The 27,287-nt window shown below is 54.1% G+C and overlaps 2 protein-coding genes across 4 annotated transcripts in view; both read left to right on the plus strand.

The window, feature by feature from the left end:
• Positions 1–11,263, plus strand: part of Gdpd5 (glycerophosphodiester phosphodiesterase domain containing 5) — a 76,100-nt gene extending 64,837 nt beyond the window's left edge. For 2 of the 3 annotated variants that reach the window (XM_055623627.1, XM_055623628.1), the window contains 9 exons: positions 1,821–1,903; positions 3,166–3,316; positions 3,912–4,130; positions 4,627–4,784; positions 5,034–5,181; positions 6,410–6,492; positions 6,942–6,956; positions 8,750–8,862; positions 9,963–11,263. In XM_055623627.1, coding sequence (XP_055479602.1) covers positions 1,821–1,903; positions 3,166–3,316; positions 3,912–4,130; positions 4,627–4,784; positions 5,034–5,181; positions 6,410–6,492; positions 6,942–6,956; positions 8,750–8,862; positions 9,963–10,111 — 1,119 coding nt within the window. In that variant the 3' untranslated portion in view covers positions 10,112–11,263. The remainder of the gene's footprint in view (positions 1–1,820; positions 1,904–3,165; positions 3,317–3,911; positions 4,131–4,626; positions 4,785–5,033; positions 5,182–6,409; positions 6,493–6,941; positions 6,957–8,749; positions 8,863–9,962) is intronic. The other variant, XM_055623629.1, reaches the window with a different exon arrangement.
• A 4,789-nt stretch (positions 11,264–16,052) lies between these two features.
• On the plus strand, positions 16,053–24,210 carry Klhl35 (kelch like family member 35). The gene is made up of 7 exons (XM_055623569.1): positions 16,053–16,113; positions 18,181–19,038; positions 20,136–20,320; positions 20,978–21,096; positions 21,949–22,137; positions 22,948–23,136; positions 23,917–24,210. The coding sequence occupies exons 2-7, from the start codon at positions 18,182–18,184 to the stop codon at positions 24,103–24,105; spliced, it is 1,728 nt and encodes a 575-aa protein (XP_055479544.1). The 5' UTR covers positions 16,053–16,113; position 18,181; the 3' UTR covers positions 24,106–24,210.
• Positions 24,211–27,287: the final 3,077 nt, after the last annotated feature.

The raw sequence follows: 27,287 nt of genomic DNA on the forward strand, positions 1-27,287 counted from the left end.
CATTTAATATGACCTAATATCATACTTCAGTTTTCCTTTGTCTCCAAAAACGTCTTTTTGTAGTGCATTCTTTTAAATCACGGTCATGCCTTAAAAAATGACATCATGTGGCCCATCTGCTTGACACACGTCTCCCGAGTGTCTTTTAATCTGTGGCAGCGTCGCTCTTCTCCTTCGCGCTGTTTATCCGTCGACGAAGCTGACTCCAGGCAGCCTCTCCAGCTGCGCACTTGGCTGCTTGCTTCCTTGTGGTGGCTTGTTTCATTTTTGAGGCAGGGTCTCAGGGTGCAGCCCAGAACGGCCCGGAACTCACCAACCGGCGGGCTGTCTTACCCTCCTGAGTGTTAAGGTTACAGGCGTGCGCACCATGCCTGGCTGTGCTGCTCATTCTTTTTTTACCTGATGCAGGATAGTGGTGCATACTTGCAGGTCAGGCTGTTATCGCATGCGTCTGCGATGCATTATTCCACATCAAAGTGGAATAACGTTGTTTCCTTGTGTTCAGAACATTCAGAATCCCCTCCTTTCCTGTTTCAAAACACACAGGAAGTTATGATTTACCACAGCTACCCCATTGCTGTAGAATGCCAGAACCTGATCCCCTGTCCAGCATTTCTACCTCGTAACCGGCCTCCCCTGCCTGCTCCTAGCCTCTGTCAATCACTGTTCTGCTCTTTACTTCTGTGAGATCAACTGAAACAAAAAAAAGTGTGGCGTTCACAGCTTATGCCACAAAATGTATGTGGAGATTCAGAGGACAATTGCAGGAGTCGGTTCCCTCACACCGTGCGGTTGGTCCTGCGAGTTAAACTCGGGTTGTCAGGTTTGGCAGCAGGAAACTTTTACCTACTAAGCCATCTCGAGGATTTTTAGTGCTGGTTTTTGAGGGGCAGCTAGTGCCTCCTCCCTGTCACTGTGAATGACTGTGTCCAGGGTCACCAAGTGCGTGTTCGTGAGGGCTTCTCAAAGGATGACCAGCCTTTTGAAGTGCCTAGGCTAAATCAAATCTCTGGTTTGGTACTGACCTCTAGTGGTAGGAGGAGGTATGGCAATTTACTCTGACTGCAGGGCACCAAAGGAGACTCAGAAGTTTGCTGCCCGGCTAAATACCCTCAGAGAACAGTGAGCGCACATCCCCAGTGGGCAGGAGAGAAGTGGGGGGTGGGGGGTCCTTAGGAGGGAGAATTCACCATGGATGGCAAGACAGGGTTATTCAGTGAGATGGGTGGAGCTGTAGGGTTGCAATTTATTGAGTGTCAAGCATGGATTTTAGTTTATGTACCAGTATAGCTATGGAGAGAATATTATTGGGCCTGTATAGATGAAGAAACTCAACACATCACAGAAATCCCCACCTCTCTCTTCTTCCCCCTCCAGAATCTCCACCAGAGCCTGGCTTTTGATCCAGGAAAAAACAAAAACAAAAAAGCAGGCACTCAGTCCCGGCTGCCACAGGGACACAGGCTGTGGAAAGGGCCATTTGCTTCCAGAGTCTTGCTCAGGGCTTGAAATACAGCGAGGACAGTATGGCCAGAGTTACTATTTGCTAAGTCCTAGCTGTGTCAGGCATTCATATGGGTCCCTACTCAGCACACTGACTGCCTGCCCCTTTTCCCCAAAGCCCTGTGAGGCACACAAGTCATAACAAATGGGAAAAAAAAATGAGCCTCAAAGCAGCTGTGTGGGTATCCAGGTTCCCACAGCAACTCCACAAAGGAACCAGAATGAAAGGCAGACCTCCCAGCAGGGAAGACTTTCATTGGCTGGGGAGGGGGCATCAGCTGGACCCTGGTTCTTCCTCACCACCCTTTCCTCTCCAGCTGGCTCCAGAGCACACGCTGATGTCCTTCCGGAAGGCCCTGGAGCAGAAGCTATATGGGCTACAAGCTGACGTCACCATCAGGTTGGCATGGCAGAGAAGGGTGGTGGCCACTTGCCTCCCTGCCCAACCCCCTACGTTTCTACCTCTGCGTCTGCATCTCTTCATAAAACCTCCTGCCCCGCCTTGGCGGTGGGAGGAGGGGTGGAGACTTGGCTTGTGCTTTTTAGTGCACATGGGGTTTGTGCCAGACTCCAGAAGAGAAAGAACAGACCTTTGTTCAGGCAGGGTTTAGGTGTAGGGGACCTGGAGCGCTCGCTGCCACAGACACACCGGGAAAAATTACGTCTGTCTATCTGTCTCTGCTGGGTAGAATGCAAACACTTGACTAAGAGGAGCAAACAAGGTACAGAGCAACACAGTGACCGCTGGATATAAAACCATACAGAAGCTGGGCGATGGTGGCACACTCGGGAGGCAGAGGCAGGCAGATCTCCACGAGGCCAGCCTTGTCTACAAACTGAGTTCCAGGGCAGCCAAGGCTCCACAGAGAAACCCCATCTCAAAACAAAAGAAACAAAAAGGCCATACAGAAGTGATGTGCACATTTCCTTCTCTAGATACAGCAAATGTGTTAGTATAAATGACGCCGAAACCTGTACCAACCAATAGGAGTTGACCCCAGAGGAGGAGTGAAGGCAGGGCCGCCAGATACTATTCCACAGGGCATACAGCGCAGCGCGCATGTGAGGTGACCGCTCCTAGCGTAGGCAGCGAAGATTATCGCCACCATAGCTGTGCAGCAGGAGCTGATCAAATGCCTTGCGGAGCAGGAAGCCTGGGTGCCCTGTATTGTTTTACACTAAGGAACTCTGTGAACTGCTGCCAGTCCTGGTGGGCTGATAAGGATGAGGGAAATATGTGGACTTTGTCAGAGGGACCTGTGTTGGCACTGTTATCAGGGTGACTTTTCAAGGACTGGGTTTGAGGCCGGGTTCCACCACTTCGTGGCCGTGGACCTCGAGCTGAGAGCTTCCTTCTTAGCCTCAGTTTCCTCTGTCATCAAATGACGCAGCGCTTACCTTCTAACGCTGCCCAGACCCATTTTCCCCAGCCCTCCCCTCCTCAGCTGCCTTCCCCCACTTGACCTATAGAGACTTGACACTATAGAGACTTGTCCCTTGAACACTCTGAGGTTCCCACCAGCCCAGTGTCCTGTGGAGGTGGGGGGGTCTGTGGCTGAGATGGGGATGGGACAGCTGTGCCCTTTGAGGGTGGGAAGAAGGGAGGGCATTGGGGGCGTGGGACGGCCCTGCATGGGAGATAACAGAGGCCCTCTCCTGCAGCCTGGATGGCGTGCCCTTCCTCATGCATGACACTACCCTGCGGAGGACCACCAATGTGGAGCAGGTCTTCCCGGAGCTGGCCCGCAGGCCTGCTGCCATGCTCAACTGGACTTCCCTGCAGAGGCTCAATGCCGGCCAGTGGTTCCTCAAGGTTTGCCTGTACCTGGGCCTGCCCTTGGCAGGGGAGACATGAAGGCTCCTAAAGGAGGCAGGTGGCCTTCAGCTCGGATGACCCCGCCGGGCTAGCCTCTCCTGGGATCTTGGATCCAGAACCCGTAGCTGTCACTGCTTGTTTGACATCTCTGCTCCATTGTCTTTCCCTCTCAAGGATGCTGGTCCTCAGTGGGCTCGTTAGTGGTAGCTGTAGGGCTGGGGATGTTGCTCGGTTGGTGGAGGGCTCATCTAGCATGGGGTTATTTCCTAAACCTGGTGGGGTAGCATAATCGCAGCACCAGAGATGGAGGCAAAGAGGGTCAGGTTTAATAATGGATCATATAATTCATCAGGCTGTATAATGGACTCAAGGCCACACTGGACAGGCTCCATGCACAGAGTACTCTTGGGAAGCAGCTGGGGCCATAGAGGTGAAGGTTAGGCATTCCTAAGACCCCTACTGGGCCACAGTCATCAATTGCCCAACATACTAGCAGTCTTGGGCAGCCTTGGGTCTCCATGCTCCATTTCCAGAAAGACATTTGAAAGCTCCAAAGGGCTGGTGACAGCTGTGTATGTCCTGTCTCTTCCAGACTGACCCCTTCTGGACCGCCAGCTCCCTATCAACCTCCGACTACAGGGAGGTCCAGAACCAGTCCATCTGCAGCCTGGCCGAGCTCCTGGAGCTGGCCAAGGGCAACGCCACACTGCTGCTCAACCTCCGAGATCCGCCCCGTGATCACCCGTACCGAGGCAGCTTCCTCAACATCACGCTGGAGGCCGTGCTGCGCTCAGGCTTCCCGCAGCGCCAGGTGAGACCCAGTGGGTGACCCTAGCTTAGACCTCTGCACCCCAATAAACTCACCCGTCCCCTCTGCAGACTTCAGCTTCCCTATTGGTAAATGGCGCTGTGTGCTCCTTATTTCCCTGACTGGTCCATTCTGGCGACAGGAAAGACTCCAACAAATTCTTTCAATTCCTCAGAGAACAGGGGCCCATGTCCTCTGGCTATTTTAGTGGAACAAATCACTATTTAGGGCCCAAATCACTGTGGTGTCACCTTTTGATGAACCTGCTGCCACTCTGTGATGCACAGTTCTCTAGATGTTGTTGACTGTGGTCGGAAGAGGGGAGGTTGGAGTTGCCCATTTTGTTTTGACCAGGGAAGCGGCCTGAGTCATCCACTATGGGCCTCACTGCCAGGGCCCCCTTTGACCCTTGAAGGGTCCTTAAAGAGGTCTGGGACCCTCTCCCCGAGTCTGGAGATGAGAGGTCTGACAGCCTGTCCATGCTGTCTCCTGCCGGCAGGTCATGTGGCTGCCTAACAGGCAGAGGCCTTTAGTACGGAAGATGGCTCCAGGCTTCCAGCAAACATCTGGGTCTAAAGAAGCCATCGCCAGCCTACGCAGAGGCCACATCCAGAGGCTGAACCTTCGCTACACTCAGGTGTCCGACCAGGAGCTCAGGTGCCTACCCCGTGCCAAGGTGTCCCCGAGGAGGGAGGGGCTGCATATCCTCGAGTCCAACCTTCCACCTAACACACAGGGAGCCTGGGCACACGAGGTTTGGGAGTGAGCTCACTGGGCAGAGCTGGGTTTGCCTGTGCACACAGGTCCCTGGGGTGGCTGTGGGGGTGACAGGCTATCCGGCTGCTCCGCCAGCCTTGCACAGCAAAGCGGCTGGAGGCAGCTGATCAAACTCTGTCCCCTGCCCAGGGACTATGCATCCTGGAACCTGAGTGTCAACCTCTACACTGTCAATGCGCCCTGGCTCTTCTCCTTGCTGTGGTGTGCCGGGGTCCCATCCGTCACTTCTGACAACTCCCATACTCTTTCTCGGGTGCCTTCTCCACTCTGGATCATGGTGAGTTGAAGACTGTGGGGCCTGAGGACACCTAGGGGATGGTTAGGGGGGCCATTAGTGACCTGCAGGGGCTCCCTGGGGAGGACCTGGCGTGGTAGCGTCCACGGTGTGTTGGGGGCAGTATGGCCTAAGGCAGAGTGGAAATGTCACAGCTTCTGAGATCTGTACTCAAGTGATGGGGACCCTGGGCCTGACCCCCGGGAAAGATCACATTGCCTGGTGACACCCAAGAAGCTAGCACTTACTTGGGTTGTGGGCTACTCCTTAGATTTGGTTTTAAAGAAAAGTTCTTCCAGAAGGAGGCTGGGGACAGGGCAGGTCTACTCGGAGGACTGTGAGGAGTGAATGGGGTCAGTGATGGAGCACCCGAGACCAGCTGAGCTCCTATTCCTGTCCCTGAGGTTCTCCAGGCATGAGGCAGAGGCCCCCTGCCATGTCCTGAGGACACAAACATGGTAGAGGGCTCCAGAGCTAAGTGAGTGGCTGTGTTGGCAAGTCAGAGCTAAGTTACTGGTAGTTCCATGGAAGAGAGGGCTGGGCGAGGCCATCAGAGGGCCTCGGTCATAGAGAGGAGGCTGTGGAGGCCTGGGCCTTGAGATTTATGGATTTGTGCAATTCATCATGACCCCTGCCAGGCCCTGGCTTGGCAGACCCGGTTTTATAAGCTCCCATCTGCCCATGGTCCTTACATACCTCCAAGCCTCCTCTAAGATGACTTGGAATAACTAATAGGCAGGCAGCAGAGGTGTGCCTATTGGAGTTTTCAGACCCCAGGGAGTTGGTGGATGGCAGAAAGCGCCCCCCTTTGTCCGAGATTGAGGCTGCTGAAGCTACATACGCGGTGCTTCGTCCTCCCCAGGCCTGGTGATTAATGTCCTACTGCCCCTCACAGGTGCCCCATACCTATTTGTAGGGCCATATGTCCATCTGCCAGGCACATGATATCTTACACATACATAAAGGACTCATATTTCATCATTTGGCTCTTGCTTTGAGCTCCTGTAAGCTTACACACACTCGAGACTCTATACACTTCCTCTACCCTGAATACACACACACATACACAGAGAGAAAGAGAGACCCAGCCCACCGTCTCCACTCTTGCAAAATAAAATAGTGAGAGGCCTCAAGCTCCTCCCCTGCCCTTCCATAAGGGGTCTCCCAGTCTGTGGCCCTCCGGTCTAGATGAGCCCTGACTGGACACTGGTCTTCTGTTATCTCTCCACAGCCCCCAGATGAGTACTGCCTCATGTGGGTCACCGCCGACCTGATCTCCTTCAGCCTCATCATCGGCATCTTCGTGCTCCAGAAGTGAGTGGGCCCAAGACCTCCATAACCTGCCTACCCCAGCAGGCCCAGCCCCGCCCTTAGCAGAAGCTGGATGGCCTCCAGAATGAGCACCTAGCTCGGGGTTCAGAGCCAAACCTCATCCTGGTCTGCTTTGTGGTATCTGGTGGACGTTGCCCCCTCTGCGGCCAGTCTGCTCCCAGTGAGCCAGGGCCTGGGTTTACTCCTAGTAGGACCGAGTGCCAGCTGAAATCCCCTCACCCCTTAAGACAGCTGGCATGTGGTTGCCATGGGTGGAATGGGTGGTCCAGGGATGGGAAGATGCTGGGACAGCATGGGGCCCTAGGCAACCAGGAACCAAGGGGCTGGGGTTGGCTCCTGACTGACATTCTCTCTCTGTCCCATCCTGCTCTGATGGCGCATGTCCCTCCTCTCTCCCCTCCCCCTCCCTGCTGCACTCTGGCATCTCACAGCTATCACTTGATCAGGTAATTCTGGTGTGCACCAAGCCTGGTGGCCCCTGCCCGTCTCTGCCTGAAGCACCTTCCTCATCCTCGCACCCCCTCCACCTTCCTTTCTGCTCTTTCTTTTTCCGTTCTTTTTTTCCTTTGAGACGAAGTCTCGCTATGTAGCCCAGGCTGTCCTCCAACTTTTGGTCCTGCCTCAGCCTCCTGAGTGCTGGGATTTATTCTTCCTGTCTGGCTTTCTGTGTGCTGTACTGTTTGGTCCTTATTGCAGTGCTTGCAGGCTGGACCAGCGTTTCCTTGGTAGGTGCCGACCCAGCTTCCCTCAGCACCAGAGCGTCTCCCCTGGGGAGAGGGTCCTCATGTCCCCAAGCCCAGCACTCAGGGGCTCTTTGCCATCTGCCCAGTACAAAGCCCAAGTTTCTGTTTCTCTCCTGCTCCACTGGCTTCTGCCTCTTGGGACTTCCTTTCCAGTGGTCCATGCTGTTTCTCTGTATCTCTCCCATCACCTTTTCTTTTTCACCATCCATGATCCACACCCTCACTCCTTTCTCCTTTTCCCCTGGGGAGACAAATTCTCCCCACCTCCCCAGTGGCCTTCCTGTCCCCGATGTGCCTGGCAGTCGAGACCCTGGCCTGATACTTTCCGCAGTGGGTTCCAACATTCATTTCTAAGATGAGACCTAGGTACTAGGGATGCTCAGGTGTCTTAAGACCTGCTGAGTCAGACAGCTTTGCTGACCAGCATCTAGGCCAGGGTGTAAGAGAGCCTGGACCCTGGCTATGGGACTGAGCCCCTGAAAGGAAGTTTAGTTCATACATCCTCTTTCCACTTGCAGAGTCCATGTGTGCTGCCTGCGGGGTACACAGCTCTGGGCAGAGTCATTGTCTCCTCGGGGTCAGCAACAGCCAGAGAGAGAAGGGATGTGGGAGATGAAGCAAGGGGGATATACTTTCTCTGTGGGCCTCATCCTTTCATTCACTGATTCCACAAACACTTGCCTAACATTACAACATGCAAGCATTGAGGCTGGCACTGGGGGGCCTGCCAAGGAGCCAGGGGAACAAGCACTGCCCTCAAGAATTGGCCAAGCAGCCAGCCCAGCCCAGGCACAGTGCCTTCCCCTCCTGCCTCCCGCTCCCCCATGTCTGCCCTGTCCTGCCACCCTGTCTGTCCATTTCTGCTGTGCTAGTCCTATTCCGCAACCCACAGTGAGTTTCATATGGAGTCTTAGCTGCCTCCAACCACCCGCCAGGTTTTTCCAGACAGGGATTCTCTGTGTAGCCTTGGCTGTCCTGGACTCGTTTTGTAGACCAGACTGGCCTCAAACTCACAGAGATCTGCCTGCCTCTACCTCCCCAGTGCTGGGATTAAAGGCATGTGCCACCATGACCAGTGGGGGTGCTCATTTCTAATCAGGTAACTCCATACCAGCTTCCTCTGACATCCTGTCTGGGGACCTATGAGGGCCAGTCCTAAGCAAAACCTCACTGTCACTGTCCTCTGGCTTTGCTCAGCCTGTTGTGTTGGTGGGTTTATAGGAGGTCATCAGAGTCATAGCTGCTAAGTTCCTTCCTCCCAGACTGTCCCATCCAAAGAGAGCCAGGGTATAACCAGTAAAACTGCCTTTCTGGGCCAAGGTTGCTGATGAAGGAGGGGAGGAAGAGGCTGGGAATCAGTAGACTGTCTGGGCCTCAGCTTCCCATTTGTACCATGAGTCTCTCAGGCCACATCAGGAGAGGCTCTGGAAATGGGCAGGGTCTCCGCTCCAGGGAGGCTGGGGGAGGACCTGATGCCCATGGGGCCATCTCTGCAGGTGGCGCCTTGGTGGCATACGCAGTTACAACCCAGAGCAGATCATGCTGAGTGCCGCGGTACGCCGGACCAGCCGGGATGTCAGCATCATGAAGGAGAAGCTCATCTTCTCAGGTGACAGCCTGGGTGGGCCCTGGATTAAGTGGGGCACAGGTAACACAGAGAACAGGTGGACATGACCTCTGTCTGGGTTCCCAGCCATGCACATACTGAGGGACAGAAACACGTGTGTCTCCGTGTCAGATAACCGCAGATCCTGGGGCTCGGGGTTGGCCCGTGGTTGGTGAACACAGGGGATAAGCTTGAGTGTGGGGTCACGTGTCTGTTTGAAGGCCCCACACCTTTCCTCGCTCACACATGACCTCTGCCAGCGGCAACTGTGCTCTATTCAGTCTCCGCTGACATTCCCAGGCTGATAAAGGCAGCTGTAAAGACATGTGCAAAACTGGGTGTCCCTGAAGTTCTTCTGAGAAAAGCTGAGTCAGAAAGCAGAGCCCCCTGGGGCAGCAAGGAAGCTCTGGGTGGTGACATGGCTGTGGTGTGAAAGATGGGCTGGAGGTGCCCGGGGTAATAGGATGATCAGATGCAAGGAAGGGCACTCCTGTGGAAACAGGTACGCCCCAAGGCTGCACTGCTTGTCCAGGCACAGGGAACCAAGCAGCATTCCACAGAGCCACCGTTCAGAACCAGGGCTCTGCCCAACCATCTGCCAACACTGGGACTCAGGGGGCCTTAAAGGGCTCTGCTCAGGCCCCGGAACCCTTGTAGACTTCGAAAGTGGCTGGATGAGCCAAGCTGGCTTGAAGTAGGAGGCCCCAGCCCAGCCTGAGGAATCAGGGAGGTGTCTAGTTGGCTGACATACCAGAGATGGGGAGACCTGAGCCAGATTTTAGGAAAATGAGGTGTTGCTGGAAAGGGAAGTCACTCAAAGGAGAGACGCTGATGTGTGCAAACGCCTGGGGGAAGGTGAACACTGGGTGACAAGCACCCAAGGGTGCCATGGTTTTCTGCAGCAGGAAGTTCTAGAAGGCAGAGGACTAACGCCTAGGAGAGACCAAGGGGCCCCTGAATGCCAGGCTCAGTGCCCACTGTTTCCATGCTAACTGGAGCCAGTGGTTACATCTGTCTCTGAGTGCCTTCCCTCCCCTTCACCTGTCTGCCTGTCCCCAGAGCTCCTCTTCCTCACCCACAACTGTCTTCCTCTGGTCCAACAGAGATCAGTGATGGTGTGGAAGTCTCCGATGAGCTCTCCATGTGTTCAGACAGCAGTTATGACACCTATGCCAACAACACAGCCACCCCCACAGGCCCTCGAAGTGGTGGCAGCCGTGCCAAGACCCTCACGGAGCGGGGTGGGCATTAGCTGAAGATCTGTCTGCCCAGCTCGTGCCTGAGGTAGAATCTAGAAGAGAGAGGAGCGGAAAGAAACTACCTGGAGTGCCTGGGAGCTGGCTCCGCAGCCTACTTGTGTGTCCCAAGCTCCTGTCAGTTCTGGCCTCTCTCGAGGGTGCCGCTCTTCTCTGAGGCTCAGCTGGACCAGGACTCCAGCCTCTCGTTGCCCCTGCAGGCCTGGGGCTTTTCATCCAGGAAGTGAGGGCCTGGTCTCCTGGTCCACTCTCACAGCCATCCTTGGTGTCCCAGCCTGGAAGGTTTGGTGAGTCACCGGGCCATGCCGTGTGCCCCATGAGAACAGAGAACGTGGATGCCTCCCTGTGCCCTCACCTGTTTATTTATCTCTCTGTGCTGTGGGATGACTGACTGTGTTCCCAACCTACCTTGAGGATGATGGCTGGGCCTCACCCCTGCCTGGCAGCTCTCCTCTCTGCACCCATCTCAAAGCACAAGGAAATTCATCTCAGGAGGAGACAGGTTCCTCCCAACCAGCTTCCCTCTACCACTGGCCTCTGTGTCCTGAGAAGCAGCTAGAGATAGCCAGAATCCCAAGCTCAGAGCTACCTGTTCTGCCTCACAGCCAGTTGTCCAACAGGCCTCTGAGGCAGAAAAAGCCTTGAGGACCAGGTGATCAACAGACTGATGTGACCTCAGGTTCCTGCCGCAGCAGCCACAGGGCAATGGGCCACGTGGGCAAAGTGCCGAGGGCTCAGTCAAGCTTGGGCCTCTGGCCACAGATGCCTACAGTAGAAGGAACCTAATGGCAAGGACAATTAAAGCTGCCATCTTGATGTGTGTTGTCTCTGAATTGTCAATGGCATTTGGGGACACAGCCTGCTGGATTTGGGGTTGGGAACTGGCTCCTGGATTTGAGGAGGAGACACTTCACAGATGAAAGTGAAAATGACTGGATACCTGGGTTCCTCCCTTGGTCAGCCATGACGCCAGGGCTTCAGCAGCCCCAGATTGCAAAACTAATGAATGCCCTTGCGTTATGTGGGGTACGATGCCAAAGTGACCATCCAGAGTCACACAGGCAAAGCCAGGGCTACCCTCTGAGGAACCCACATCCACACTCTTAACTCTCATGCCTAAAAATATCTTTTGAGGTGGTTTAGTGGTGCATGCTTTTAAAATATATATCTTTTTAAATTTTAAGAAACAACTTATTTCTGTTTGTGTGTATGTGCTCTCAGAGGCCAGAACAGTGTGCTGGTCTCCTGGAGCTGGCGTTACAAGCAGTAGTAAGCCAGGAACCAAACTTGGGTCCTCTTGAAGAGCAGCCAGTGTTGTTAGCCACTGACCCAGTGGGCTGGAGAGATGGCTCATCAGTTAAGAGCACTGGCTGTTTCCCCAGACGGTTCAATATCTAACACCACAACACTTACAGCTGTCTGTAACTGGCCTCTACTGACACATGGCACAGACACACGTACAGGTAAAACACCCATGTACATGATATAATTTATTTTTTGAGGCAGGGTCTCTCTTTGTTAGCTCTTGCAGTCCTGGAATTCACTGTGTAGACCAGAACGGCCTTGAATTGAGCTCTGCCTGCCTCTGCTTCCCCAGTGTTGGGGTTAATGCTGTGCTCCACAATACCTGGCTCTTTAAAAAAAGCAAAACAAAAACAAAAAAAGCTCCAGCTGTACTAAGAACAAGGGGGAGAGAGGGAGGGATCTCACAACTGGCCTTTTGTATCAGCTAGGAATGGCACAGCAGGTGGAGGCTCTGGATCTGAGGAGGCTGCAGAGCGGGGGCCAGCAGGGCCTTTGTTGTGCCATGGAGGCATCCATGCCCCTGGACATTGGAGGACAAACCCTGAATGCGGGGATGCCTCTTCACCTTGGTCCCTGAGTTGGAGGCCAAATACAACACGGGGAACACAGGTGTCTGTGTCTCCGGGGTTCTGCCTTCTGCCCTGTGTGGGAAAAGTCAGCAGTGGAAAACAGGGGAGGCCTTTACTTCTTGAGGCCCCCCTCCTCGAATCTGCATGGCCTTGAGTGCATCCTGAAGGGAAGAGGAAGGCGAAAGCCCTGCTCCAGCTTGCACTGGGTAAATGCCATGCCACCCAGGAGACCAGGCACTGTGTCCTCTCAAAATGTGGGACACAGAATTCTTGGTATACGAAAGATTCTGTGTCACCTTGGAAGGAAGGAAATGAGCCCCTTCCAAATTCGGACCCTTCAGTAGGCCCCCATTGCCTCTCTACCCAGCCCCCATGGAAGTCTGGAGGATTTACCCACTATTTCCCTCACTGCTGAAATCTGGGTCAGAGATCATCTCCTGCCTGGCCCTGGACACAGGCAGAAGCAAACCAGATCTGCCAGATTGGGAGGAGCATACTCTCCTGCCCATATGACTGTTCAGCCTGTGGAAACCCATTCAAAAAAGATGACCCATCTTCATGGAATCCCCTCCCGGTCCAGTCTTCTCCCCTGGGCCCACTGGCCAGGGTGTCCAAGGCTCCTGGACATGCTGGTGCACTTCAAACACCTTGCAGTCTTAGGGAGGGGGGATAAAGAAAGGTGAAGAACCTGGGGTCCCATTCAGAATTGCCAGCTGCATCCCACATCATCAGAATCTGACTCTGCAACCCTCCCCTGCCCAAGGACGGTCAGGCCACCTCTTGGTCACCAAAACATGAATAGCAGTCCTGTCTCCATTCTCCAATGGGTCTTCAGCGCATGCCGTAGCCTGGCTTCTCTTCCCTCACTTAGGGGTCACTGAAACACCCCCTCCCCCTTGCTAAAGCCCTCTAGCAGCTCCCCTTGACTACAGAGGGTACCTCACTGCCCGATTTCACCTTCTGGACATTCCTCTAGTGTCTCCCCTGCTCAGATGACCCCCTATTCCCTACAAGCCCTCTGTGAACCCTCAGCTCCTTCCCAAGTATAAAGGTCCCCAAACCACCCACATCTCTAAAATTTTCGAGTGTGTGTGAGTGTGTGTGTGTGTGTGTGTGTGTGTGTGTGTGTGTGTCTGTCTGTCTGTCTGTATGTCACAGTACAGATGTGGAAGTCAGGAGGCAACCTGTGAGAGCATGTTCTTCCTTCCACCATGTCGGTGTGCCCTAGTGTGTTCTCTGTTGCTGTGATCGAAAGCGATGCCAGGAAAGGGTGGTTTCAGCTCACAGTCTACATACAGTCCATCCTCAAGAACAGCGAGGGCAGGAGCGCAAGGCAGGGGCTGAAGCAGAGACCAGGGAGGGACACTCCTTACTGGCTTGCTTCCCTCTGGCTTGCTCAGATCTCTTTCTTATGAAGCCCAGGACCACCTGACGAGTGTGGCACTTTCCATTATAGGCTGGATCCTTCTGCATCAATTAGCAGTTAAGAAAATACCTCACACGCATGACCACAAGCCAGTCTCACAAGGCAGTTCTTCGGCTGAGCTTCCATCTTCCCAGGTGACTCCAGGCTTGTGTCAGGTTGACAACTGAAACTACCTAGGACAGGGTCCCAGAGACTGAGCTTAAGCTCTCAGATGTGGCCATCTCCCTGGCCCCATTAACACCTTTTCACGGCCATATGGCAACGCTCTCCCCCTCCCCTGGTATAATGGCAGTCTTAGTTACTTTTCTATTTTTGTGATAAAACACCATGACCAAGAGCAACTTGGAAAGGAAAGAGTTTACTCCATCTTACAGCTCTCGGGTCACTGAGGAAGTCAAGGCAGGGGCTCAAGACAGGAACCAGGAGGCAGGAGCTGCAGCAGAGACCATGGGGGAATGACGCTTACTGGCTTGCCCCTCATGATTTGCTCAGCTTGATTTCTTGTACAGCTCAGGACCCCTTGCCTCCTCCCATGGGATGGGCCCTCCCACATCAACCACCAACAAGAAAATGCCCCACAAAGCTTGTCTGTGGGCCAGTTAGGTGGGGACGTTTTCTCAATTGAGTGTCCCTCTTCCCAAATGACTCTTCCTTGTGTCAAGTTGACATAAAACTAGTCAACACAAGCAGGGGCCATAGACAAACATAAACCAGCCTTTAGATCACATGCTTTGCCAAACCCTCCTGCATTAGTTAGACTTTTATCACTGGAACAAAATACTAGAGAAGAACCTGATAAGAAGAAAGATGTACTGGCTCATGGTTTCAGAGGTTTCAACACCTACCATTTCTTCTAGCCCTGTGCATGGTGTGGCAGAATGTTCTGATGGCAGAGAGCATGTAGCAGAACAAAATGACAAACTCCACGGTGAGCAGGAGGCAGAGAGAGAAAATGCAGGGGCTCCCCACTCCTGTTCTCCACCACATCATAATAATACCCCCAAAGTATTAACCATTAGCGGGTGAATCCATTAGGAATGCACTCAATGACTTCATAACACCACAGCTAGAAACGAAGCTTAAAAATAAAAACATTTTTTTTGAGACAGGTCTCACTATGTAGCCCTGGCTAGCCCAGAATTCACTATGTAGACCAGGCTGTCCCAGAACTCACAGAGATCCACCTGCCCCTGCCTCCTGAGTACTGGGATTAAAGGCATGCACCATGAAAAGTGGCCTAAATGTTTTAAAATTCTATTTGTTTTTGTATGTGCAGCTGTGTGAATGTGCATAGACACTGTGTGCATGTATGTGAACGGGTTCTCTTCTTCCACCACGTGGATCCTAGAGATCCTCAGACACGGAAGCAGGTGCCTTTACCGGCTGTGTCATCTCACCGGCCCCCCGGGAAGCCTTTTGGGAGACTCGAATGCTCCTATCAAACTGCAACACCCCCATCCTCCACACCCTTCCTGCCTGATCCCGGCAGGACCGGGCTCTAACACATGCAGAGGCGACCCCACACGAAGCTTAGAGCAGGAACCAGCATTACCCTGATGAGAAGAGTCAAACCCAGGGGCGGCATCGCTGTGGTCAGGGGTGTGCAGCGCCTGTGGCCGTGTCCCGACAGAACAGACAGGCTCTTATTGAGGCCATCTCTTCCCCACAGGGCTGTGCTCCTCTGCCAGCAAGGTCTGCTCCATGGGTTCCAGGCCCGGCAGTCCTTCAGAGGCAGCACGTGCTCACGTGCTAACCTCCAAATCCACTTTCTCTGGCTCCAGAAGGCAAGGCAGATGCAGAGCTGCCCCATTCTTTTCCATCCAACTCCGTCTGCTCAGTGCCAGCACGTCCTTGCCCACTGTGCCCTGTCCAAGAGGCCCACACTCCTCCACTCAGACACCGCAGTTACAGGGCCACACCCATCATGCCCGGAGCACAGAGAGATCCTCGTCACACAGGCACGAGCCTGCGTGCACACAGACGCGTTATACTCATCTCTCCTGCACACAAGCCCCTGACATGCAAATGAACCCACAAATACAATGGAGGATGCAAAGACGCACAGTGACAGGTGCGCTCTGAGGGAGGAACGTGCCTGTGGCAGTCACAGAGGGGCAGGAGGGAGACCTGGATCCGAAGCAGTCTCAGCCACGTTCTGGTTACATCCAAAGCCATGCACTCACATGTCCACACAGCCCAAGCACCCCAAGCACCCCAGCGCTACACAGTCACTGGGTTCCATGCACTCACACACATACAGGTTCTAGGACACCTACATGCCAACAACATCCCCTTCCACCTGAGGTGGACACCCTGTATACACCCCAACAAACCCTGGACCAGTCACCCCACTCCTCAAACACCCTAGCTCCCTCAGTGTTTCACACACAATCATCCCCACATCCCCATGCTTCTCCTCACCCCTCCCTCTCAAGCCTGGTCCAAGAGCAGAACAAAAGCCCAGTGCCCATTCCTACCGGCTCCCTCTCCTCCCCTCCCCCCTGGCGTCCAGTCCCTTTGTCCTCCCGCAGCTGAGCCCAAGTGGGAGGCTAGGCAAAGTGAGAATAAAATCAGGAGCTCAGGCTGCTAGGAAAGCGGGTGAGCCGGCAAGCAGCAGGCACGGGCAGGAAAAGGAGCAAGCGATCGAGCGTCTCCTCCAGAGCAGCAGTTCTGAGTCCCTGGAAGAGGGAGTGGCCGGGTAAGAGCCGAGTACCTAGAGGCAGGGTTTGGGGTGCCTGGCTAGAAGTCTGTCTTGCTGTGGGAAGTGTCCATCCAAAGGGTGAGCCTGTGCTGTGTATCAGGGTGTTGGGGAGAGCGGGGTGGAGGTGTGAGTGTCGAGAGGGATAGCAGGACAGTGGTGTGCTGAGCGGTTTCCACTGGCTGAGACTCAGTCAGCCCATGAGCTGTGAGGTGCTTGGACTGTGAGATGGGAGAATGCTGATGGAACCCAAGATGGGGATCCCTACCTTCCCGTGTGTCCTTGAGCCCTCAGACTGTAGGACTCCACGGTGGAAACTGAGTCTTTTATTACCATGTGGCCACAGTTCCCTGAGCCTAGGGCAGAAGGTGGCAGTAGAATGACTAAATATTGGCAAAGCTCCTAGGAGGTGAACATAATTAAGGATTGTCACAACAGGAGGGGGATTGTCCTTATGTTGAGACCGGCCTTCTTGGGTCTCAGCCTAGAAAGTAGCCGCGTCCTGGGCTAGCTAAGGACAGCCCTCCTGCACTCAGATGACCTGTCCCACCACCTCTGTGGATCCCTGGTTGTTCCGTGAGGCCCCGCCTCCACCATGGCAGGTCCTGCAGCGGGGCTAGACTTAACAGCCTGGTGCATGAAGGGCTTGAGCTGGCCGCCTCTACCCGGGCAACAGTCCTGTCCACCTGGAGCTTATTTCTTGTGACAATGAGGCAAGAGATCCACTGCTCAGCATGGGCCTGCATAAGCTGTGAAAGCCAGGCGGATCTTCCCTCCAGAGGTGGGGGGAAATGTAGGGAGAGAGAGAGGCAGAGCTGAGCCTCAGAGGAAGTTCCCGTAAAAAGGAAAAGGCTTCCTATCTTCAGACCCTAGCCAAACCCTAGCCAGTGAGCGGCCTGCAACCTGCGGTGTGTTTTCATACACACCTCTTCGTTGACTCTCACAGCAAACCTCTAAAGGGCAGGCTCTCTGTATGTGACTGTTTCCTCCCAACAAACTTCCTGAAGGAGGTGTGTGACAAAAGGCTTTTCTCAGAGCTCTGAGGGTCAACTCACCCACACTCCATGCTCGCCCCGACTCTGCGTGAGTCAAAAGGTAAGCAGTGATCCAGGCAGACTACAAACCCAGGGCTTCCATACACCCTGGCCTGCAGTTACAGGTCTTTGGTTGGCTAGGCACTATGCATGATCCTGTCTCAGAGATGGGGCCAGCGCCTTGCCCAGGTCAGATCACTCTAGACTAAAGGAGGATTAGAGCCTCGTGTGGTCCCTAGAGCCTGGATCTTTCCGCTGGAAACTAGAAACATCTCTCTCTCTCTCTCTCTCTTGCTTTTACTCAGCTAATTCTCCTCATCCCCGGAATCCTTTCCCTAACTCAGCTCCATGTTTACTGTCCTTTCTGAGCTCTCCCAATTCTCCTGAGTTCTCTCAAAGGATCCCTGCCCAAGCTCTGCGCTCCAGAAAGCCAGGGATTATGCCTGGGGCTCGCGCGCGCGCGCGCACACACACACACACACACACACACACACACACACACACACACTGTTGTTGAAGGTAGCATGAATCTCTTTACCACATCCTACAGCTCATGCAACAGGACCTAACCCTATACAGACATTCTGTCAAGGTTCCAGCAAATGCCCTGAAGGTTCCCCTTCAGAACTTGGGTAATCTTCCTCTTGGTGACACGGCTCAACCCCAGCTGAAATCCCTAAACACTGCACAGTCTAGACTTGTATAATTGTTCCATTCCCCCCTCCCTTTTTTGACCCTCCTCAAATGATCCTATTTGAGTCTGCCATCTGTTTCCGGCAGAGCCTGGCAGAAAACTTGCCGAGCTTAGAGAAATGGGCAAGGTGGCTGGAGTAGGTACTGGAGGGGAGTCTCGACACAGAAGGCAGGACTGGTCCAGCCCTGTCAGGAGTCTAGATGGGCCAGGGTTGGGGTGGGGACAGTAGATGCATGGCCGGATGTGAGTGGTGAGTGAACTAGCGAGGGAAGGCTTAAATGTACGGGGTGGCCACCGGCCAGCCCATCTTTGATGAGGTCTGTGTTCTCTCCCCGGCAGGATGCGGGAGAGTCCGGAGAGCGAGGAGCCGGAGCCTGGCCCGGAGGCACCCTGCGCCGCGTCCTGCCACGCGCAGCGCATCCTGCAGACGCTCAACGCGTATCGCCGGAGCGGCACCCTGACCGACGTGGTGCTGCGCGCCGGAGGCCGCGACTTCCCGTGCCACCGCGCGGCGCTGAGCGCGGCCAGCGCCCACTTCCGCGGCCTGTTCGCGGCCGGCCGGCCCGAGCGTGCAGCGGCCGTGCTCCCGGTAGGGCCCGAGGCGCCCGGGGCGGCGGCGGCCCTGGCCGTGGTGCTCGACTACGTGTACGGCGCGGGCGTGCGGCTGCGCGCCGAGGACGAGGCGGCCGCCGTGCTGGCGCTGGCCGAGCGGCTGGGCGTGGCGGGGCTGCGCGAGGCGTGCGCGCGCTTCCTCGAGGGCCGCCTGCGCGCCGCCAACAGCCTGGCGCTGCGCCGCGTGGCCGCCGCCTTCTCGCTCGCGCCCCTGGCCGAGCGCTGCGGCCGCGTGCTGCGCCAGGCCTTCGTGGAGGTGACGCGCCACGCCGACTTCCTGGAGCTGGCGCCCGACGAGGTGGCGGCGCTGCTGGCCGACCCGGCGCTGCGCGTGGCGCGCGAGGAGGCCGTGTTCGAGGCGGCCATGCGCTGGGTGCGCCACGACGCGCCGGCCCGCCGCGGCCAGCTGCGGCGCCTGCTGGAGCACGTGCGCCTGCCGCTGCTGGCGCCCGCCTACTTCCTGGAGAAGGTGGAGGCGGACGAGCTGCTGCAGGCCTGCGGCGACTGCCGCCCGCTGCTGCTGGAGGCCCGCGCCTGTTTCATCCTGGGCCGGGAGGCGGGCGCGCTGCGGGCCCGGCCGCGGAGGTATGGCCTCCGGCTTGCTGGCCCTGCGCCCCAGCGAGGTCTCCCCACCACCACCACCCAGCTCCGGCTCCTTCGTTATCCCTCTTGAAATGTCAGCGGTTCATAAGCTTGGTGCCCAGCGCCCTGCCTCGAAGAGTTAGTCTTGTGAAGGAGCGATGTATTCCATTTCCTGCCCCGTCTGCCATTCTGAGAAACGGGTCCTGGCGGGATCTGCTCTCTGGGGACGCATGGGGCTAGTAAGACAACTAAACATGCAAAGGCGTGAGAAACGCCCACTGTACCTGTGCAATGCCAAACCCAAAGACTAGAGTCCGCAATGGCGCTTCATACCTGAGGGACAGAAGACAGGGATTATGCTGTCTCTAATGATGAGTATGCGGCCAGAGACACAAGATGAGCTAGGAAAGCACTAGCCAGTTTGGGAAACCTGGGGAGGCCAGAAAGCCAAAAGGTCAGCGGTGGAGAGCTTTGTGGGAAGTGTGTGTCATCTTGCTCATAGCAATTCCCCCATTTGGAGATGGCTAGGGGAAAGACACAGTACGTTAACTGTTGAGGATGGAGGATTCATAACATTCAAAACTGAGCGTGGCTTCGAGAGCCCATAATCCATGAGCCTCAGTTTTTCTCCTGTGTAAAATGTACAATAATCCTAACGGTCTGAAAGACTAAACAACTGAAGAGGAAGGGCTTTGGGAAGGTCTTTTTTCCTGTAACTTAGAGGCAAGTAGACTGGGGTAAGGGTTGGTTGGTGCCTCCTTTCTATTTGCACCTAGAGATCAGGTCGGAGGCAGTGGGTTCCACTGGCAGCTGCCAGGGTAGGCAGAAGGGCAACGACACTGTCTGGCCATGATCAAAACAGCGAGAACGGAGCTGTGAGGGCTTGGTGCTGCTCCTGTAAGTCCAGTACTCAGGAAGCGGAAACAGAATAGAGGTTACAGAAAAAGCAAGCCCTCGGGCTAGAGATATGGCTTAGAGACAGAGTCAATAGCATTCTGGTTCAGTAATCCCCAGCAGCGTATGTGGGGGTCTGGGGCAGTATGAAAAGGCACCAGCCAGCGTGGGTGTGGAGCTACAGGTATTGGGTTTATCCACCCCAGGTTCATGGACCTCGCTGAAGTGATTGTGGTCATTGGCGGGTGTGACCGAAAGGGACTCTTGAAGCTGCCTTTTGCAGATGCTTACCACCCGGAGAGCCAGCGCTGGACGCCCCTGCCCAGCCTGCCTGGTTACACGCGCTCCGAGTTTGCCTCCTGTGCACTTCGGAATGACATTTACGTTTCGGGTGAGGGCACAGTGAAGTGGGAGCCTCTTGTTTACCCCCCTCCCCTTGTTTTTCCCTCCAGTCAGGAGATGTGGGCCGGCTTTCCCATATCCCCTGCAGTCAGTGGCTGAAACCGTGTGGTCCTGCAGAGCCAAGCCCAGCTGGGAGTGTTGATGCCGGGCTTGGAGCCAGAGGCCTTACGTCTCGGCTTTGCCCTTTGCTCTGACAAAAGGCCACCGGTCTTCAGCAGGTCATTCTGGGTCCGTAAACCTCACGGACCTATGTGGAAATGGTGTAATAATCTCAACACCTCAGAGAGATGAGACTGGAAATGAAGATAAAGCGTTAGTCAAGAAACAAGACCCGGCCACCTTCTACTCCATCACTGTGCAGACTCCGCCTTCCCTTGGCCGCCATCTTGAGGGATACATCTCCTCCTTTGCTTCCCTGAGCACAACTGGCACCCACCACAGGCACCTGGTGCACATTGCCTTCCCGTCCCTGGATCTCCTGTCCCTCAGGAGTCCCAGGGCAGACCCTCTCCTTCCATTCAAAACACACTGTGGCTAATAGGTCAAGTCTTACACCAGCCCAGTGAGAAATCCTTCCTCCCGTCCTTTGGATTTAGGGACACGGAGTTCGAGGCCTAGGAGAAGACAGCTGTTTCTTTCTCCGTAGGAGGTCACATCAACAGCCGTGATGTCTGGATGTTCAGCTCCCATCTGCACACCTGGATCAAGGTTGCCTCGATGCACAAGGGCAGGTGGAGGCACAAGATGGCGGCCCTGCAGGGACAGGTAGGCACATGCTGTGGCTGCTGCCCTGGGATCCACGGCAGAGCTGATCTGGGGGAAGGGGACCTGAGACCCCCAAAAGAGAAGGACCTGCTCAAGATCACATAAGAATGCTAACAGGCATCACTGCAGCTGGGCTTAGTGGCTCACACCCGTAATCTCAGTAGTTGGGAGGCCAAGACAAGAGGGTCGTGAGTTTGAGGCCAGCCAGGGCTACAGTAGCAAGACCCTGGCTCAGCATTACCACCCCTGCCAGATAAATAGCCATCACCGTCAGAATACAGTTCAGTCGCGAAAGTTCGGGGCTTCGGGACCAAACAGACCAGGTTTTGGTTTTGTAAGATTTATTTATGTGTATGGGTATTCTGCCTACACGCACATGTATGTGCGCCTCGTGCATGCCTGGGGCCATGGATGCCCTGGAACTGGAGTTAGGGACGTTTGTGAGCTGCCGTGTGGGTGCTGGCTGGGAATCGAATCCGGATCTTTTACAGGAGCAGCCAGTGCTCTTAACCGCTGAGCCATCTCTCCAGCCCAGGTATTCTGTCTTAACTCTGCCACTTAGAGACAAAATACTGCCAGTTATCTTTGTAAACGTCATTCTGCATTCAAAAACAGGGATTTGGTGGGTGGGTGGTAAACCCTTAGTAACCACTCGAGCTACCTGGAATCCTCTTCATTCAGACACTTTCCTCCTGAACTGCATTGAGCAGGGAAGGTTCCTGAACTAGGGAGGGAGGAACTTGGCCAGGCAGTGGCCGGGCTGGGACGCCCCTGGTGGGCTCCCACTGAAGTGGTGGGGCATTGAAGTCGGTTACAGCTCTGAGTCCCAGGGCCCTGGCCTTTGTTCCTCAGCTCTTTGCAGTGGGGGGCTTCGATGGCCTGCGGCGCCTGCGCAGCGTGGAGCGCTACGACCCATTCTCCAACACCTGGGCGGCCACTGCGCCCCTGCCGGAGGCCGTGAGCTCTGCAGCCGTGGCGCCCTGCGCGGGCCAGCTCTACGTGATAGGGGGCGCCGGGCAGGACGGTGTCAACACTGACAAGGTGGGCTCAGGCCTTGGGGTTAGGGGACATTAGAAGCTGCGGCATAGCCTACTGTGTGCAGGCTAGATCTGGGCGCTGGTGTCAGCCCGTCTAGTTTCTGAATCCTGTAAGCATTCGGGGTAGTTTGACCTCAGCCGGAGCATACCTTTCTTTAATCCCAGCACTCAGGAGGCAGAGGCAGGCAGATCTCTGCCAGTTTCAAGCCAGCTGGTCTACAGAGCGAGTTCCAGGACAGCCAAGACACAGAGAAACCGTCTCTTGAAAAACCAAGAGAAAAAAGAGAGGAGGGGAGAGAGAGATGGCCTCAGAGGGCACTCAGTCAGCAGGAGTCAGCAGAATACCTCTTCCACTGGCACCGCTCATGTGGGTTTCATAGATTTTTAAAAATGGCAAGATTGGGGCAGGAGGGATGGCTCAACGGTTAGGAGCACTGGCTGCCCTTGCAAAGGACCAGAATTTGGTTCCAGCAGCCCTGTCAAATGACTCACAACTGCCCCTCACTCTAGCTCTTGTGGCCTCTGCAGGCATACAGAGACACAGAGAGACACATAAATAAAAATATATTGTTAAAAATTAGATGAGAGAGGTAGAGTTGTTAAAATGTTTTTCCTCCATTAAAAAAAAAAAAAAAAAAAAAAAACTATTAAAAACCGGGGGTTGTAGAAGGCAGGAAGCTCGGGGTTTGACCCCCAGCACTGCATAGCCAATCATAGCGGGATAAAAATTGGGGTAATGTGCCAAGTATTCCTAGAGACAGGGTAGCGGGGCGTTGCCGGGAAAGGCTCTTTCTCCACCGTTTCCCTCCTGCAGGTGCAGTGCTTTGACCCCAAGGAGGACCAGTGGACTCTGCGGTCGCCAGCACCCTTCTTGCAGCGGTGTCTTGAGGCCGTCTCCCTGGGAGACACCATCTATGTGGTGGGAGGCCTCATGAGCAAAATTTTCACCTATGAGCCTGGCACAGATGTCTGGGGAGAGGCAGCTGACCTGCCCAGCCCTGTGGTGAGTAAGTGGGGCTCCCTGGCAGGCCCCTGACTTGGCCCACTCAGGAGTGCAGACTCGCTTCCAAGGCTCTGGAGCTCACGGTTAGAGATCTTGGTATGACTCCGTGGAAAATGGCTTCATACGGTCCCATTGCTTTCCTCCCAGTGGTCACTCACCTCATTTCAGATGAGACTAGCCTTGGAGCGGTTAGCCCAGGACCATCAGTTGGGTAAAGGCAGTACCTACAAGTCAAGTGCTGGGACTTGAGTGGAGGTTTGGTCTACCTCAGAGGTACCAATTCGAGAGTGGGCAAGGGACTTGGTAAGGTCCTCTCTCCAGTGACATCAGTGACCAGAGGTACAAGTTCTGATACCCACAGCCCCTTGAATCCCCCCACTTGCTGCCCCAAAACTCCAAAGAAACTATGTAGTTGGTGGTTCCTGTCAGTTTGGGCCCTGGATGATTCGGGCTGAGGTTTCCAACGTTTCTGAATAAGTGTAGGATGATGTTACTTTTCCCATGTATATGATCTTCCAGGCATAGCCTTAGCTTTTTGGCTATGACCAAGTGAAGGATACACCATATTCAGTGACACTGAAGAGGGCAGATAAGACCTGAGACGCAGAGCGGGCAGCTTGTCCAGGCCATTCACGGGGTCAAGTGTACCCTTTTTTGTCTCCTGCCATCCAGACTGCCTGGCCCATCTGTAGGGCAAGGCTCTGCTATGTGGCTTGGCAGGCTAGGGACCAAGAGAGCCCCTGGCTGCAGCCCAGTTAACTGTCTTGTCTGTCCCCTTAGGAGAGCTGTGGCGTGACGGTGTGTGACGGGAAGGTCCACATCCTTGGTGGGCGGGACGAGCATGGGGAAAGCACCAGTAGCGTCTTCACCTTTGACCCTAGCAGTGGGCAGGTGGAGGCCCAGCCATCCCTGCAGCGCTGCACCAGTTCTCACGGCTGCGTCACTATCGTCCAGAGCCTGAGCAGATGACTCAGCCTGGAGATCTCAGCCAGGAGTCAGAGGAAATGTGGACATGGCACCTGGCGCCCCTCCTGGGACCTCCATGTGAATAGCCCTCTAACTTATTGTCCCTCTTCTTTTAGAAATAAACCTTTTTTCAAAAGTTGGGTGTGTTCCAGATCATGCCTGCTTTGCCCAGAGAAGGCATCCGTAGCACCCACTCCCTGCTTTTGCAGTCTGCCAGTACTCCAGTAGGCCACTCAAGCAGACACACTCCCCTTAGACCAGTATGTGAATATAATTGAACGGGTAAATTACTCAGTTTTGGACATTGGAGAGTCCAGGAGCCTAGGTGCCATCAGAATCCGTCAGGAGAGCTCTGCTTTATAAATTGCATTTTTTCTTTATTCTCAACTGGCAGGAGAGAACAGGACATTTTTTTCAACCTCTCAAATGACACTAATCCCAGGTGACTTATTCATATCCCCAAAGGCCCCCATTTCTTTTTAAAATTGTATTCATTTCCTGTAATGTGGTATGTGTATACATGTGCCATGTATGAAGTACATGTGGAAGTCAGAGAAGAACTTTGTGGAGTCTGCTTTCTCCTTCCACCTTTACATGAGTTCTGGGATCAGAACTCAGGTCATCAGGATGGTACGGCAAACACTGCCAACTGAGCCATGTCACCAGTCCTCATTTCTTAACGCTATGACATTAGGTATCAGGTCCCAACAGATCAGCTTTTGAGGAGCACCTGCATTCAGCCTTTACCACATTCATTACCCGGTCTACTTTTGTTACTGTAGATACTAAACATCATTAGCAGCTAGATCCTTGATCCACTGAGCCATCTCTCCAGGCTCAGCATTTTGGTTTCAGGGCGGAAGGCACCACAGCTACAGACCAGGATTCACCTGACTGGCAGATCAACACCCGTGCAAGGCACAACCCTGTTGCTACTGTACACTTGGTATGGCCCAGAGCTCCAGGACAGCGACAGAACTGCTAGGTGGCAAGAAAGGGCAAACACCCCAGGGATGCCAAGATGCAGCCCTGGGTACTGCCTGGCCCCATCTGCCGACCCTCATTTGCACCCAGATTGCCTTTTGAAGAGGAGCCTGTTTCCCAGTCTCTCCCATCCTCAGAGCCCCAGGGCCATGTCTGCAGGGTCTCCCCAGCTGGGGCTGGCCCACCACCGCCAGACACAACGGCTATGGTCCCATCTGATCTCCAATACCAGATTAGGGAACTGTGACCATCTGGACACACTGATAATGACAGCAGCGGGAGGAGTGCAGGCCCAAACCACTGATCCTGCTGTCCCCAGCCCAAGCCAACACTCAGGACAAAGCAAAGGCACCGATCACATGGCTACCCAGAACAATAGCCCATCGGGGGAAAACTAGAAGATACGGGAGTCTCCCCTGAATAGACACTTTCTGAAGGCCAAGCAGCCACTAAGCTTCCCACTCACATTCCTGATACTATTCTGTGTATATCCAATCTGCCTGGACTCACAGGCCACAAAGACAATTAAGAACATGCCAAGAATGGGACAGCCTAGAAGGAACATGCAAAAGTGAAATAAGCAACCATTCCAGCAGCCTTCCATTTCCTTGTTTCTCAAATACTGTGCCATCTTTCTGAAATCTGGAAACATCAGGTGGAATTCACGATTTCTCTTTTTACTGATCATGGAAGCTGACAGGAAATCTTACTCATGCCACAGATCAGATGAATGCAGGGCCACACAGCAGCACCTGTTCCAAAGGATGCTAGTGACACTGATCACACTGGCCAAGTCCTCACTAGATTCGAAGCTTCCTACGACAAAAGCCAGCAAAACGGCTTGGTGGATAAAGGTGTATCTTTCGGCTCCTAAGCACCTGGGCTCAGTCCCAGACACCCACACCATGGGAGTTAGGAGCTGCTGGCTCCCAGCTGTCCTCTGCAAACGGTGACTGGGGGAAAATGAGCTGCTGACAGTATTTTTGCTACTCAAGCCGGGACCCTCAAGCATGCCAAGCAAGTGCTCCACCAGAGGTGCAGCCTCTAAAGCATACTTACCATTTTAATTGATGCTCACAAACTTACAATGTTTGAACAGTGGAACATAAGTCTCTGACAAAATTAGGAGCGATCAGTGTTCTCCACAACTGTGGTGTCTAAAGTACATGAGCAGTGCAAATGGCTAGCGTAGTTCTCAACCTTAATGCAAACCTTCATACAGCTCATTGTAGTTGCCCTTCCGTAACATTTTGTTGCCACATAATGTAATCTTTGTCTTGAATCCTAATGGAGGGATCTGATATGCAACTCCTGAGAAAGAGCCTTAATAAGGGGTCATGACCCAAAGGTTTCGTCTATTGCAGACTCGTAATCCATCTGTTCCAGCTTCAGCTAATCAACATTTCATTGCATGGAGGGAATGCTCCTTTGGACAGGTGTTACTGGTTCTAGACTATATAGTGTGTCCCAGGCAAGCTTCAACCATGAAGACCCCGTCTTTTCAAAGACACCTAAAGGCTGGGCATGGTGGCACACGCCTTTAACGCCAGCACTCGGGAAGCAGAAGCAGGGCGACCTCAAGTTCAAAATCCCAGCCTCCTTAAGACTTAACATTCTTTATGGTTAGTTACTGTCTCAGGAATACTTATTCCAGCTCTTAATGATTTGGTCCTGAGCCATGTACTATCAGGAGACCGTGCAAGTTTCGGTAACACACTAGAAGAGGTCAAGTCACTGGTCTACAAACTGAGTCTAGGACAGCCAGGGCTCTGTTGCAAAGGGAAAAAAATAGACACCTGAAGAAAAGCACAATGAGGGGATGGGGTTGTTCACTGCACCCGGTGTATGACTGCTCTTCTGGCAGATTGGCGGGGAAAATAGGCAAAGACACACCTTGTACCCAGAAGCAGGATGAGCTCCAGGTTAACTCCAGAGCCTTATCCACAAACAAGGGCCAACATAAGGCAGAATGCAGCATTTCCCATCTCACCCAGTGGATGACTGCCCCGTCCGAGTCAAAGTTTGTCAAAGTTCCTGGGGGCTGCTGTTTTATTTGTAATTATGAGAGCTGGAGAACTATTCCAACTTTGAGTTCAATGTTAACTCTCAGAGGTGTTAACTTCACCGGAGTGAAGACTGAGGTAAACCTCAGAGAAATAAACATTAAGGTAGTGAAGGTTAGGCTGTCAGCTAGTCATGGA

This window comes from Psammomys obesus, unplaced genomic scaffold (assembly GCF_907164565.1).
Source record: "Psammomys obesus unplaced genomic scaffold, mPsaObe1.curated_primary_1811, whole genome shotgun sequence".
Lineage (NCBI taxonomy): Eukaryota > Metazoa > Chordata > Mammalia > Rodentia > Muridae > Psammomys > Psammomys obesus.

Excerpts from the sequence above, each read along its gene's own strand:
- Klhl35 (XM_055623569.1), top strand. The coding sequence starts at position 18,182 with ATGCGGGAGAGTCCGGAGAGCGAGGAGCCGGAGCCTGGCCCGGAGGCA. Across the intron at positions 22,138-22,947 it reads ACGGTGTCAACACTGACAAG|GTGCAGTGCTTTGACCCCAA; the intron begins GTGGGCTCAGGC and ends TCCCTCCTGCAG. Across the intron at positions 23,137-23,916 it reads CTGACCTGCCCAGCCCTGTG|GAGAGCTGTGGCGTGACGGT; the intron begins GTGAGTAAGTGG and ends CTGTCCCCTTAG.